At 37.8% G+C, this 15,182-nt stretch overlaps 1 protein-coding gene across 2 annotated transcripts in view; it reads right to left on the bottom strand.

The window, feature by feature from the left end:
* Positions 1 to 5,909: 5,909 nt before the first annotated feature.
* The window catches only part of SORCS1 (sortilin related VPS10 domain containing receptor 1), a 547,844-nt gene continuing 538,571 nt past the window's right edge, over positions 5,910 to 15,182 (bottom strand). Inside the window, exon 25 of one of the 2 annotated variants that reach the window (XM_045438838.1) lies at positions 5,910 to 6,175. In XM_045438838.1, the coding sequence (XP_045294794.1) occupies positions 6,132 to 6,175 (44 nt within the window). In that variant the 3' untranslated portion in view covers positions 5,910 to 6,131. The remainder of the gene's footprint in view (positions 6,176 to 15,182) is intronic. The other variant, XM_045438836.1, reaches the window with a different exon arrangement.

The raw sequence follows: 15,182 nt of genomic DNA on the forward strand, positions 1-15,182 counted from the left end.
TTCATTAGACTAAAGAGCGTTTGTGAGATAGACCATAGATGGTACTGCCAGAATACCAGAAGTCATTATGTCACTGCCTGATTGCTGGCACCAGTCACATGGGATCTGTCTGGTTGGTTTTCCTGTTCAGTCTGCCCCTACCTGTCTGTCCAACTCCCATTCTTGGTCATTGCCTCTTCTGTCTCACTCCTCTGACCAAAGCTCTTCATTCCCTATTGCAGTACCTGTGAATTATAATTTTTTATACTGACTTTTAAAGATTTCCATGATTTGTGCCTTATTGAACCCCATTTTCTATCCATCTCTTTCCTGTGAATTACCCTTTCCTTGTCCTACTGCTCTGGCCTTACTGATCTGTGGCCACTCACCAACCATTCCTACCTCTGTGATTTGCATCATCAAGTTCTCCATTGCTACAAATACTCTGCTCCTTTCTGTCCTTTCAAATGCTAATCAGTCTTCAATAGTTAGTTAGAGGGCTCCTGTGAAGTCTTTTCAAACTCATTGATATCTCATTGATCTTTCAATCATTCACTGCTCATTTACTACGTGCTGAGATGCAAAGTTACCAGCTGCCAACAATGCATATACTAGTATAATTCAGGTCCAAGTTTTGAAATTCTTATATTCTAGTGGGAAAGATGAATGTGTAAATAAATAATTACAACGTAGAGGGGCGCCTGGGTGGCTTGGTCGGTTGAGTGTCCGACTTCGGCTTGGGTCATGATCTCACGGTCCGTGGGTTCGAGCCCCGCGTCAGGCTCTGTGCTGACAGCTCAGAGCCTGGAGACTGTTTCAGATTCTGTGTCTCCCTCTCTCTCTGCCCCTCCCCTGTTCATGCTCTGTTTCTCTCTGTCTCAAAAATAAATAAACGTTAAAAAAAAATTTTTTTTTAAATAATTACAACGTAGAGAGATAAGCACAAATCTGAATATATACAGATGGCTACAAGAGTACATTTACAATCCTTAAATATCTTTCACATATTTGAGAACACATTGTATATTTATTGCCCTGTTGTTTTTGATGTTGTACATGCATTCAGTATGGTTTTCAGGACATGCAACTTGAGGACAAAAACAATGTTGGATTGCATTATGTTTGTGTGTTCTTCACACAACCTAACATAGGGATTCTTATTAGTTGATTTTTCCTTTCTCCCTGGGCTTACCTCAATTTATAGAAAAAAAAAATTAGCAAATGAAAACAATTATTTTTTGACATTATTCTTCAATATGTTCTCTTCTAAAAATTTTTTTGACTTATTCAAAGGGAATAAGCAGATAATTCATATGAAGAGAATAAAAGTAGGAGAATAAAAGTATAGAAGGATATTCAACCGTACAAACTATTAAAGCTTTCTAAAAAAAAAATTGACAAGAGACCATTTGATAACACATTTTATAGCTTTAGAATATTCTGGGTTATATAACATATAAATTACACTATACTCATTGGTAAATAACTGACCACCTGGGTAAAAGCCACTTATTTATGTATTTATTTATTTATTTTTAAATGTTTATTTATTTTTAAATGTTTATTTATTTTGAGAGAGAGAGCACAAGCGGGTGAGGGGTAAAGGGAGAGGGAGAGAGAATCCCAAGCAGGTTCCACTCTGTCACACAGAGCCTGACATGGGGCTCAAACCCACAGTGAGACCATGACCTGGGCCAAAATCAAGAGTCAGAGGCTTAACTGGCTGAGCCACCCAGGCACCCTGTTAAAAGCCATTTAAATACTAAGGGTTTCTAAGAAATCTAGTGACAGGTATAACATCTCAACAATGTTGTCAAAGAGTCATTCATTCATTTATCCCCCTGGGGATTCAGCAGTAAACACCATAATTGTTATCCTCTTAAACTTTTATTCTAGCTCTATTTGGGTTGGAAGTAAGAGACAAATGGAAATAGTAGACAGGTAAGCAGGTAGATGACTGATTGATGGATAGATAGATTTGCAGATGAGAGATGTGTTTGTATGAACACACACACACAAACACACATAAGCACACACATGCAAATTAGAGCATATAGTGATAACTATTAAGAATAATAAAGCAAGGTATGATAGATAGTTTGGGGCTTTTGACTTTCTAGGCTTCCATATTAGTTAGCAATATCTCTGTTCATGTTCACAGGATGGCTACAGCAATATTGTTCACTATAGTAGAGGCAATGACCACACATGGGAGTTGGACAGGCAGGTAGGGATGGAAAGAACAGGAAAACCAACCAGACAGAGTGACATAATGACTTCCTATAACCTTTAGCAGAGAGAGCATAAGAATCAAGCGATTCTTTTCTTGAAGGTTTCTGTTTTCATGGGATGTAAAATATTTCCCAGAATTCACTTAGCCAACATGCCCCTATTTCTTGTTGGGCAGCAGCGAATCACATGCCCTCCCTGACACTGACTGATTGAAAATGGTGGGATTATCATGAATGGCATAAAAATGATTCGTCCTCTAGAGCCACACAAGGAGTTTCCCTTCCCACCAAGCACGTTACCCAGTTTGACACAGAAGCCAAATCAGTCTTCTGTTATCAGGGAAAGAAGGAGGAAGATGGCTTTAGAGGAAGTCAACCAACATTGTTGGTCCACAAGGTTAACTTAAGAAGTTAAACTGGCTGTCCATAGTCACAGGGCTATTAATTTGCAGAGCTCTGACTGCAACCCGAGTCTTTTGACTCAGGTCTCTGCTTTTTCACTGCTGAGCAGACTGTAGCCTCCAGTTGTTTTGTTCCAGGCACAAGGCAAGCATAGTCACAGAGTAGATGTGTATGGAAGGAATGGGTGAAGGCACAGAATACACTAAATAAAAACACTAACATGTTTCTCCAGAATGTGTTTGGTTTTTTTTTAATGCATTCCAGTTTTTCAACTCCCTTCTTAAAATGTGTACACAGAGCTGAAAACACTGCTGAATTTCAGTTCTTTTATTATAAAACAAAGGGCTAAACCTTATGATTTCAATGGCCTCTCAGCTTTATGTCTCCCAAGTGAAGATGTATTCTTACTTTATCCAGTAAATAAATTCTTATTCCTAATCCATAGACCTCTAAGGACCTTAATATTTATTTAAAATGCATCATTTTAAAATCATTATAAACAAATTATTAAATAACTTGCTTTTCAAAGGGACATAGCATTATAGGAGCTTGTACCCCAGAACAGGCACACATGTTGATGTATAGAGAAAATACACATCTCATCCATGGACATTTTTTTCAGCTAATCCCATCCATACTGATTTCCCCTTGGCTTTGGGTTGACTTTATGTGTAAGAGATTTTCTAGAAGAGTGGGTAGACCTTGAGCTCTTGATAGTCACTGTCCCACCTCTACCACTAACTTGGCAAGTGGTCTTAAAAACCATGTGATCATTTATAATCTCTATTTCTTTCCTTTAGAAAGAAACTAGTTGCATCTTCCTTGTTGAATTTTGGTAATGATCATATGTGATTTTCATATGTGATAATAAATGCACAGTGCCTGACACATAGCTATCATTTATTAAGTGATAACTCTTGTTTGGTTTTTTTTCAATGTTTTATTTATTTTTGAGAGGGACAGTGTGAGTGGCTGGGGGGCGGTAGAGAAAGAGGGAGACAGAGGATCTACAGCGAGCTCTGCACTGACAGCAGCGAGCCCGATGTGGGGCTCAAACTCATGAACCGTGAGATCATGACCTGAGCTGAAGTTGGTGCTTAACCGACTGAGCCACCCAGGTGACCCAACTCTTGTTTTTAATAATACGTTGCGCCGTTTCCATCTATAATTTTGTTTTATTCCTTAGTAACTTAGTTTTACCTGTTAATCATGTCTTATTGGACCATCTCTAAGAGCTTAGAAGGCAAGAAAAACAACAAATTATTTCTTTACTATGTTTACTCTTCAGATTTCTCAATGCGTAGTAATTAATAATAAATATATATCAAGTGAATCTATCTATGTATCTACCTATCATCTATCACCAATCTCTCTATCTGAATATAGTGCTTGCTGTGGACATTCCATAAAGAAATGTTGAACAAGTGACATTGAAACTCAAAAATCTTATGATTTGGTGGTCCTAAAATAATAGACTTTGGCTTCCTGTGAATCTGATAAATTGTATAGAAAGCCCTGAAAATAATTTATTTTTTTTCTCTTAAAGCCAAAATAGGGATAAATAAGCAAAATAACATGAAGTATTTTCTCAATCTACGAAGACTGAGGTTAGCTAGTATAACTTCAAAGAGGTTAGCTAGTATAACCCCCCATGAAGTATTGGATAGGAAAGGAAACTATCAGATTTAGCCAAGGTATTTGAAATTAAGTCTGGTGTGAAGTAAGGGGAAGTGCATTAATCCGGTTAAGTCTTCTCTCATTTTATGCTGGAAGAATAAAAATTATTTTTATCAAAAGCATCCTTTGATGTTGATGCTGATGTCAGTTCAATTGCCCTCTCAAAGCAGAAGTTCAGAGCAGGGGCCCAGAAGTTTGTATTTCCCATTCAATTATCTCCAAGGAAGATATATGAAGCATATATTTGCATGAGTCTGAAACACCAGCCTAAGGGAAAGAAACTGAAGCCTACTGCTTGTGAACAATGGGCTTCATTTCATGCTTTGTTCTAGCGGGCAATGGACTTTATTCAATCACTGAGGAACAGTAGCTAATTTTCCCTTCTAGTCCCCAGGGCACACTTGGTATTAAATGACAGCAGTAAACTGGCATATGGAAAGCATTCAATAAATGGTGGATAACGTCTTATCTAACCTTTGGATCAGTCCTATTGAAGTAGGCTTTATTATTCTCATTTTGTAGATAATGAAATGGAAGCTCAGATACATTATATACATTTGGCATCCAACAGCCCTGGATTTGAATCACAGTTCTGCCAAATTCTAACCCTGTATCCTTGGGCAAAGTCTGTCCTATCTTTACTAAGCCATAAGAAGTCCATTTCCCCCTCCAACAGACAGTCGACTTCAATGGAAGTCATATTTTGTGGACCTTGCACATCTATCACTTGAACTTTACTTGGGGTTGTACAGACTGGGTACAGACCTGCACTGTGCTCTCTGCGGATTTACCCCCGTCACATCAGGATGCACATCCTTGCTCTTACATTGTTAGTGCTGAGGGAACTCAGAGCTTATTGTTCTGCTTATGCAAAGCTTAAACTTATGAGCTAGGGAATTGTTTCAGCTTTTCATAAATGATTTGTCTTTTTGATAAAATTTCATTTGATAATTCATTAAAAAATGACGAAAGGCCATCACTACAGGGCACCTTGGGTAGATCAGAGCCTAATATCACAGAAACCTTTCCCCAATCTTTTTAGATCATCAAGCTAAATAATGGATCTGAAGTTTCCCGATGTCTTTTCTGCCATGAAGTTTAAATTAGATGTGGTCTCCCTTGGGTACCATTCAAAAGAGTTCTAATGACAGTATAAAAATATTGAAAGAAGCTAAACGAGATTCTTTTATTTAAATATACATAACTATATATGTACTAACTTCACTTGATTGAAATGAAAAGGAAAGAGCTAACTTCAGTATTAATATCATTCCTTCATTGCTCGACTTTATATACAAATGCCAATAATTCTGAGGTTTTGCAAGATGGATATTTATAATTACTGCAGATTTCATTAGCTAAAAAGCCAGAATTAGAAGGTAAAAATTAGATTTTAATGAACAATTCTTTGAAAGGATGTCATGAATTGGTATCTGGAGGATATAAGCACAACTTAAAAATCAAGCAGATTAAGTGAGTCCAGAAAGGACTGGATAGAATAAAGATTAAAATAACTTCAAAGACAGGTCCCTCTTGAACCACTTTTCCCACCCCCTGAGGAAAATGACGTAGTATGCAAAGAAATAAGGAAGAATATGAAATGCATGCTTTAAAAGGTAATTTGTGTTTTAAGGCTTCATATTTGATGGGGAAATTTTCAGTTGACAATTTTTACAGTTGTGATTTAACACAGCAAATTAAAGGCTTTGGCAGCAAATAAATAGATTCACAATGATTGGTGCTGAAACTCAATGGCCTTCCACAGGATATTGTTCAAACTCTGCCTTGTCAGATCTCATGAATCCAGCAGCATCTCGGGCGAGGTTAATGATCAAAATAAATTTAGGGTATGGGTTTTCCAATCCAGCCTGGGAGGAGATCTTCTGCTGAGGATGATAGAAATAATAACAAGTAATATTATTATCATAGCCAAATGCACAGAGCAGTTTTCTATGCCATGCACAGTGCGAACATTTTATATACCTAAAACACGTTTACTTGAAGGTATGATTTAACGAGGAGATCGAAGAGACAAAAATAAGGAGAACTTTTGCCTTGCAGTCTTGGTTTATTTCTGTTAAGTAGTGTGTATTGGAAAATAGTTTCATATCAGTTAGACTTATAATGGCATTTATATTTTTAAAATAATAAAGTGTTTTTAAAAATTTTCTTTAATGTTTATTTATTTTTGAGAGAGACAGAGCATGAGTGGGGGAGGGGCAGAAAGAGAGGGAGACACAGAATCCAAAACAGGTGCCAGGCTCCGAGCTGTCAGCACAGAGCCTGATGTGGGGCTCGAACTCACAAACCATGAGATCATGACCTGAGCCAAAGTCGGATACTCAGCCGACTGAGCCACACAGGCACCCCAAGTTTTTTTTTAATATAAGAAAAGGGAATAGAACCACTTTTATTTATATAATGGTATTCATTACACATGAACACTTTATTCTGGGAGCCAACACTTACTTACAAGAAGTTATGGAATCACTATGACCGCCTAACTGTATTGTGCTTGGCAATAGATTACAGCAAGTGTGTGTTACTCCGGCAGAGGACTGAGAATTATAATTCAGTCTAGGTAGTGGGCCAGTAATTCTCAGCTCACATTCATGGCCATTCATAATCTCCTTCCCTTTTGCTAAAATATATCTTCCTTTCTGTGGTCTCATTCTGAAATATCTCTATCTCCTATGATTTTTATTTTATAAACGAAGCAAGGAAAGGAGATTCTTTATGTCTCTTTGATTGTTCACAATTCTATTGTGGGGCACTAATAGCAAATCATTTCAAAAACTGAACTTGCTCACTTGTTTGAAATATTTTGGCCCTTCTGGAAACTTCATGTTAGTTTGGTGTTGTTATTGTTTTTGTGAAATTGTGTGTGTGTGTGTGTGTGTGCACGCGCACTCATGTGATGATTAGGGAATGGACTTAGAATTACAACAGGGGGAAAACAGAACACATTAGCATCCCTATTTAGCCCTCAGATGTCTTTCCACCTTCTTCTATTCCTCTGTGAATCCTCCTAATTCTAGAATACCTGGAATAACTGGGCTAGTCCTGGCATTTTCTACAATGTAGTCTCTTCTGCCACAAAATCTCTGCTTACACAGACACCTAGTACTTTCATATGTGCCTACTGAAATGTAACCTATTTGGGGGATGTGTAGGTTAAAGTGTCACCATATTTCTCAAGTTACCCATTAACTGCTAGTCAAAGCTTCCATTCTAATACCAAAAACCTTTAGAAACATCCTATGGAACTCATCTCTGTATTATGATGCTTTGCTAGTCACACACTTCCTCTTACTAACTAAAAGAACCTTGAAGACAGCAATCCATGACTTACATATCTTTATTCTTGTCACTGCTTCTTATTTAGGGATCTGCATTTTGAACATGTTCAGTAAATGTTAGTGAATGATGTATGCCTAAAATATAATTGAAGTCCTATAGAATTTCGTCCTTCAAGACTCCATTACAACTTTTTTTTTCCTTTTTTAAGTGTTTATGTATTTATTTTGAGAGAGAGAGAGAGAGAGAGCATGGGGGAGGGGTAGAGAGAGAGGGAGACAGAGAATCCCAAGCTGGCTCCGTGCTGTCTACACAGAGCCCAATGTGGGGCTCGAACTCAGAAACCGTGAGATCATGACCTGAGCCAAAACCAAGAATCAGACACTTAACCGAATGAGCCACCTGGGCGCCCCCACCCTTGCCCTACAATGGTTTCTATAATTAAGAATTTCTTAATTCATTCTGCAAACCCCAGGTCAAATGCAAAAACTTTGCCATGAGAATACCTACCTCCAAATCTTAGTTCTGTTGCTAAATCTGTGTGAGTTACCTAACTTCTGTTATTATAAACAATATGTTTTAGTGTGCTTCGAACATGTAAAGGAGGATATTTTACATTAACTCCAGTTTCCTGGATTTTCTTGAAAAATTATGGAAGGCTTGGTTAACAAGAAACCTTTATTTACTCAATGAAAATAACCAGCTGGAAGCAAATAGTCCTGCCCTGTGTAGACACCACAGGTGTTCTCCAGTGTTCTGGGCTCCACAGCTGTGTGCTGCCTCCCTGACCAGGATCCTGAATACCACCTGCCACTCCTCAAATCACACGTGATCTGAGACATGTTCAAGTTATCTAGCTGGAATGTGTAGGCACTGGATTTAAAACACTCCAAAACTTAAAAAAATAATAATTTGTGAATAAGGGACTTATGGTCACCCCTAGCAAAATGACAAGAGCTGGATGTGTAAATATTACAATTGCAATAACTATGACCTTGATTGCCTGTCCTATTACTTGTCCATGTTTATTGAATACACATTATTTACCAGGCACTGTAATAGATGCTTTACATAAATCACTTCTGTTGCTTATGAGAAACTTGCGAGGTAGGTGTTATTAGTTTACTCATTTTACAAATGAGGGAATGGAGGCTCAGTAAAATACAGCCACTCGCCCAAGGTCAGTGATGGTGTCAGCAAGAAAACACAGGACTACCAGGCTCCAAACCCAATGCTTTTCCACCATACTAACCTACCTTCCTCTTGTCAATCTTTCCAGTTTCTCTCACACAATGTTTATCTACCTCCTGAGGAAGACTGAAAAAGGATGATTTTAGCTTTACTGTATATAGGAGGAATGAAAGTACAGACTCATAAGGAAGAGAGTGACAGAAGTGAGTCACCATTGTCCTAGGACAAATGCAGACATGGTTTCTCTATTAGAAATATTAGGAAAATTAACTCAGGAAAAAATCTTGCCCCCATCCATAGTAGAGCCTCTTCCAATTGAATCCTCTGAGGTGAGACAAAAGCCTTTAAAGATATAATTTTCCAACTGCTGATGCTCAGCCTTATTTTAGAAAACATAAAACTTCTGTTTTGGAAGCATAACAACCCCTTTCTAATGAGGCAAAGAAATAATGCATTTCCATTAACATTACAAACCGAGAAGCGTATTTCAAACCAGGGAAAACTCACTATACATATAAATAGTGAATTAGGTATCCATTATTCATTCTCATTAGGACACACAACAAATATTTTCATAATTTTACTAAGAATAATTTTTGGTTCCTTTTAATTTTTGTTTATAGTTTTATTGAGCTCCTTGGAGCTCAAATGTTTATTGTTCTGCCAGATCATTTGTAAGATTACTAAAAATTATACTTTACGACGTCTGCTGGGGACAGAGGATCCATATTTTTACAAATCCTGACTAAATTTTCTGATTCTCCAAGAAGCAAAGTACTCAATGCAATGCTTTAGTTTCAGAATAAATTACTCAAGATGCCCTGAAATTCTGTTTTCTTTTCTTCTCTCTCTGGAAAAATAAGAAAGCAAGTTATATTGCCACAGTAATTGTATGGCAGCTCTGATATTCAGTTATCAAATCATATTTATGATAGGGATTAATTAGTAATATTTTTCCAAAGATAACATTAAATGTAGATGAGCTGGATAATAATATTTAGGAGAAAACAAACAAACAAACAAAACATTGAAATATTGCACGGAAATCACTTAGAGACCAATTCCTGAAAGCCTCGGAATAATTGTATCCAGACAGTTCAAGAGCTCTGGAATGCTGATGGGCATTTCACCATGACAATCACTAAATAAATTCACCCAAATTATTTACAGATAAATGAGCTTTTCGTTCAGAAAGGGGAAAAACTATATATCTCAATTTTTTTTTTATATTTGTTCTAATTTCCAAGCTTGCTATGTTCCAAGAAGGCATAAAAGGAAGGAAAATCCTAATAAGTAACATAGAGGAAGAATCCCTTTATTCCCACTTATATGACAATGAGAATTGATAGCCTTAAGCAAATAAGCAAAGGAGCTCTGGGTTCTACTGGAATTCACCTGAGTCTTACTCTGATTTTACCAACCCATTCTATGGTAATTGAAAATGCCACAAAAATGATGCTCCCCCCCCCCATAGTGTGAAATTAAGCAATTACTGTAAATAAGGAATAATCAAGTTCAACTATTTTAACAATAAATTGTCACAATGCTGTCTTTAATCCATATGTACAAAATAATTTATCATTTATATAGCACCTTCTCCCTTGAATATGTCAACACATCAATCTGGCTTTCTGTCTCCTGCAAGTTCTCAATCATCTTTACATGAGCAAACAGTAACATTCTAAGAGAAGCAAACATCCTAATATATTCAGGCTATTATTGTTCCTTGGAAAAGATCCAGAGCCTCAATAAGGCAGTGATTGGAAATGCACAAAGTATTTTAATATCCTAATTATTTTGATTTAACTTCCTCTAATAGTTTAAATTGATACTGAATTTATTTAGAACCCATTAGGTTTTTTTTTTCTTTTTTTCCAACAGATCATAAACACAGACTGAACTTAATCTCAAGACAAAATTAATTATTCATGCTTCAAATTGCCGATACACTTTTCCAAAAACCTGCCACCCCCTTCTGCATTCAGCCTTTTATTTTAATTCCTTTTCCATTTTAGGAAAGTAATTACTGGCAATGTATATGTCATTCTGAAGAGAAGTGAAGCTTTCTACTCACTGATCTGAACACAAAACCGATACTTGGAGCCACAAGGAGAGAAGTCATTAGGTGTCATCAATTCAGGCTTATTATTGCAGCCTACCATCATCCCCTTGAAGCTGCACTACCCTGGTGAAAAGGACAAAAGTTACAAGAACCATATCTCCTGCATTAATAACAGGAGAATCAATTATTAAATTATCTCACACACTACAGAAGACTCAAGGCTGTGTTTTCAACGAACACAGTACACTTCTGTATAAATTAACCCTCACCTTTTGGTTGTTTTGCTCAGTTCAAATGGCTGTTTTCAAGAGGAGTAGGTGTGTGATTCAATGGGAGCATTACATATTCAAACTTGTTAATAACCAACGATGGCACTGCAAGTCTTTTTCACTCCTGCCTTCTCAAACATGAGTAGTTAGATATTCACAGCTACGATGAACCAGAAACCTACTAATACCACAAACGGTGCTAAGCATTTCACATGTATTAATGTCCTTCAGTTCTCAGAGAATCTTATAAGATTAAGTTCTATTAGTATCTCCATCTTACAAAGGAAAAAAAACAAATCTAAAAAATCAGAAAGGTGAAGTAACTTGCTCAAAACTCTACAAACAGCAAAAAACAGAGCCAGGTCTGTTTACCTTTTAACCCTGATGTGATTAACTACATCATGCCACCTCTGCACCTCAGGGACATATATACATTTTGTTACACTTAAGCAAGGCATCCTTGTGTAGGACCCTGGTATATGCCAGGGGCTGTGAAAAATATGAAGATGGTTAAGACATGACCCCAATGCTCAAGAAACCCCTAGTGCAAGAAGAAAGAAATACTTAACAAATATATATTTTGATTGTAAGGAATGAAAGTAGTCATTTTGAAGAAAATTTATTTTTTCCTTAAAATAAGAGACAGCCAATAATGTAAGTGGAAGAAAGTTGAGAGTAAGGGCATATACCATCTAGTTAGATCCTGCAGAATCTAGACCTGTGGTCCTGCTTAGCTCTGTCACTCACATCAGCATTAACCTGGCAAAATTTTTGACTCTCTTGGCCCAGATTCCTCAACTGTGAAGAGGAATTACTGGATCACAGTAAGAAAATATATCTAAAACCACACAGAAAAAGAATAAAACATGATCCAATCATGAGATGACATGATCTCTAGTTTCAGTGGTATAATTCATTTCATCTCTGTCGTCTATTGAACACTACAAGAATTGCTTTAAAAAAAACTGCAAAGCTGATTCGTTTTGTGTTGTTTTTCAGGCAAAGAGCATCTTCACGGAAGGCAAGATCTAATTTTTTTTTGTCTTTTTTTTTTTTTTTTGTCTCTCTCCAGGCTGATTTTGCTGACGTGGAGAGAGTCTGACCAGTGATATTACCTACAGCCCAGGGAAGAGAAAATGATGAAGTAAAAGACAAAGAACAGGATGATTCAAACAGGTTTTTCTTTTGTTCTAGTGGAGGTAGCAATGGAGGAGTGACTCCATAGGCCGTCTGTCTTGATATGGGATGTAATCAAATTCTGTGTTTCCGGTCCAAATTATTCCAAACCACTGCCCTGTCGGATAGTGCTCGAATACACAACCATCCTATCCATGATATGATCCCAATAGATGTGACTTTGGCATAAACTACAAGTTCCCTGAATCATTGAGTTCTCTGGCCCTTCTTCTTCCCTCCAGTGATGGACCCTTCTCTTCAATCCCCATCTACTCAAATCACAAACAGCCTCTGGTTCACTTCATGCCGTCCGTGCAGGCTTCCTTGCTCAGAGTTTGGCTATTAATTAAATTCCCTGAGGCTGACTTTCGGCACTGACACTTCATAACTGCCGTAAGTTGGGACTAGTTACTTAAAACTAACCAAAGTTTAGTACCTTCATCTCTAATAGGGGAAATATATAGTCCATTGTAAGAATTTAAATAAGCTAACATTAACTTTTTTTTTTTTTGACAGTGTGCCTTCTAGAATTCAGGTGTGGCTTTCTAATTCAATTCTGAGGATAAAATATATGAGCTATGTATTTCTGCATTCTCCAGAATATCTAATAGATTGCATTCAAATAAGAGGTGCTCAGTGATATTTTTTTTTGTATGAATAAATGAATAAAAATGTGGTTCACTTGGCTCCTGGAGTATGACCAGTGGCTAAGCTTCCTCTGAATATTGTACTTGTTGGTTCTTCCACCCCCACAAGAGTCTGATATTTGGATTATCTCCCAGCCTGTGAACAGTTCCTTCCCTTTTCATATTCCACTGTGTGCACTACTCTGCCAGTATTCAATTCTCGCTCCACTGTGGCCCATTAAGAGAGGACAAAATTCATACTGGGAGTGCTCAGGCCATTAGACTCCAGGACATACAGCAAAACAGGAGTCTGGACATTTGGTTGATTGACAAGAGAATACATTAAAATTTCAAGAGTAACTTTGAGGCAAGTGTGCAAAATAATGTAGTCACCAAACATTTAAGATATTCTTTCTAGAGGGAGCAAAGCAAGCAGTCTTTTCTTGCATATAGAAGAGGCCTGTCATGCAAATCATCCTGGCCTGACGGTGAAAGCTACAAAGACTAGAATTCCTGAGAGGCTTTCTGTGAGCTTTGGGAAGTGACTTCTCTCTGTCTCTGCAGCTCAGCTTCCCTTGCAAAAAAGGAAGGTAAACCAGATGCCCTCTCAGATTCTTTCAAAATGTACAGTTGTATGAACATAAAATGTATAACGCAGAGTAATGCATAACATAATAAACCAAAAATGTATGAAGAAGGGGGTGGTTAAAAATAGGGGTGCCTAACTGGCTCAGTCAGGGCAGCATGCGACTCTCGATCTCAGGGTTGTGAGTTCAAGCCCCATGTTGGGTGTAGAGATTATTTAAAAATAACATCTTGGGGTGCCTGTGTGGCTCAGTCGGTTGAGCGTCTGACTTCAGCTCAGCTCATGATCTCATGGTTTGTGGGTTTGAGCCCCATGTCAGGCTCTGTGCTGACAGCTCAGAGCCTGGAGCCTGCTTCGGATTCTGTGTCTCCTCTCTCTGCCCCTCCCCCACTTGTGCCTTGTCTCTGTCTCTCAAAAATAAATAAATGTCAAAAAAAATTTTTTTTAAATAAATAAAAATAAAAATAAATAAGAAAAGTATGTTCTTTTTCTAACCTACAGTAAATAAGAAAAGTATGTTCTTTTTCTAACTTACAGTAAGTCTACTGTAAGTTAACTTGGTTTTTGATTAAAAAAAAAAGTTTAGCAAGCTAAAAAAAACTCATTTACCTTGGAGAAACAATGTGCAGTTTTTCTTACAGGTTTTTGGATAGAGCAAGTAATGAAAAAAGGCTGATTTTTTTTAATCATTTCTGTCTCAAGGAATGTGAATTCAGGTGTAGGGATCTGAATTTAAGAAGTTCCCATTGTTTCAAATCTGGGAGCTGAAAATCCTTCGTGTGAAATGCAAATAGAAACAATCTAACAATTTTCCACAGTCACCCCAGGCCCCTTTGATGCCTAGCATCTGCCCCACCCCCTCCAACACCCACACAGATCCCATATCCCTGTCTCTCCCAAGGGAGATGCTCTGGGGGACCGGGGAGGAGAAGGCGGTGGGGGAGGAGAAGGCGGTGGAGGAAGCTATTTGCCATTCGTAACAATTTCCCAACAACCTGCAAATGTTCCAAGTTGCTTGGCAGCATGCTGCATTTAAAATTAAATTTGAAGTGCTAATTTGGCACAATTTTTTATTCATAACACCAATTCTCAACATTAATTTTGACATGTCCTTTTTTTGTGGTTTTTTTTTGTGTTTTTTTTTGTTTGTTTTTTGTTTTTTAATTCCCAACTGGAACTGAAAAATCTCTTGGCGAAAGAAGTATTTGGTAAGAAGTGTGATGATACCTCTGCTTTCTGGCTGTAGGTGAGCTGTGTTCCCTGCCCCACCTGGGTAGGTGGGAGCTATTTCTTTATCAGGCTTAGGAGCCAGCTCTTCAATGGCTTGCCATTGACTCCAGAAAGCTGATAAATGGCATTTATTTCCTACTCATGACCTAGTTTGTAAGCTCATAAATCACCAGGAACACGCTGAAACTCATTTGCTGGAGCCGCCTCTTGATAAACCAGAGTTAGGTACCTATGAGAGCTGAGGGGATCTGCTCACAGATCTGGGCTCCATTCCTGAAACCCGTTAGGTTCAGGAGTCAGTCATTTCCTTCCTTAGACTTTACCATTGGAAGTGTGTGTGTGCACAGCTGTCGCCAAGGAGAGGGTTTGTTAGTGCTTGGAGCACGGAGGGAGGAAGGGCGGAGCAGAGGGTGACTGTATAATGTAACGCTAAAAATCAGAGTTATGTAATAAACC

This window comes from Leopardus geoffroyi, chromosome D2 (genome assembly GCF_018350155.1).
Source record: "Leopardus geoffroyi isolate Oge1 chromosome D2, O.geoffroyi_Oge1_pat1.0, whole genome shotgun sequence".
Classification (NCBI taxonomy): Eukaryota; Metazoa; Chordata; class Mammalia; order Carnivora; family Felidae; genus Leopardus; species Leopardus geoffroyi.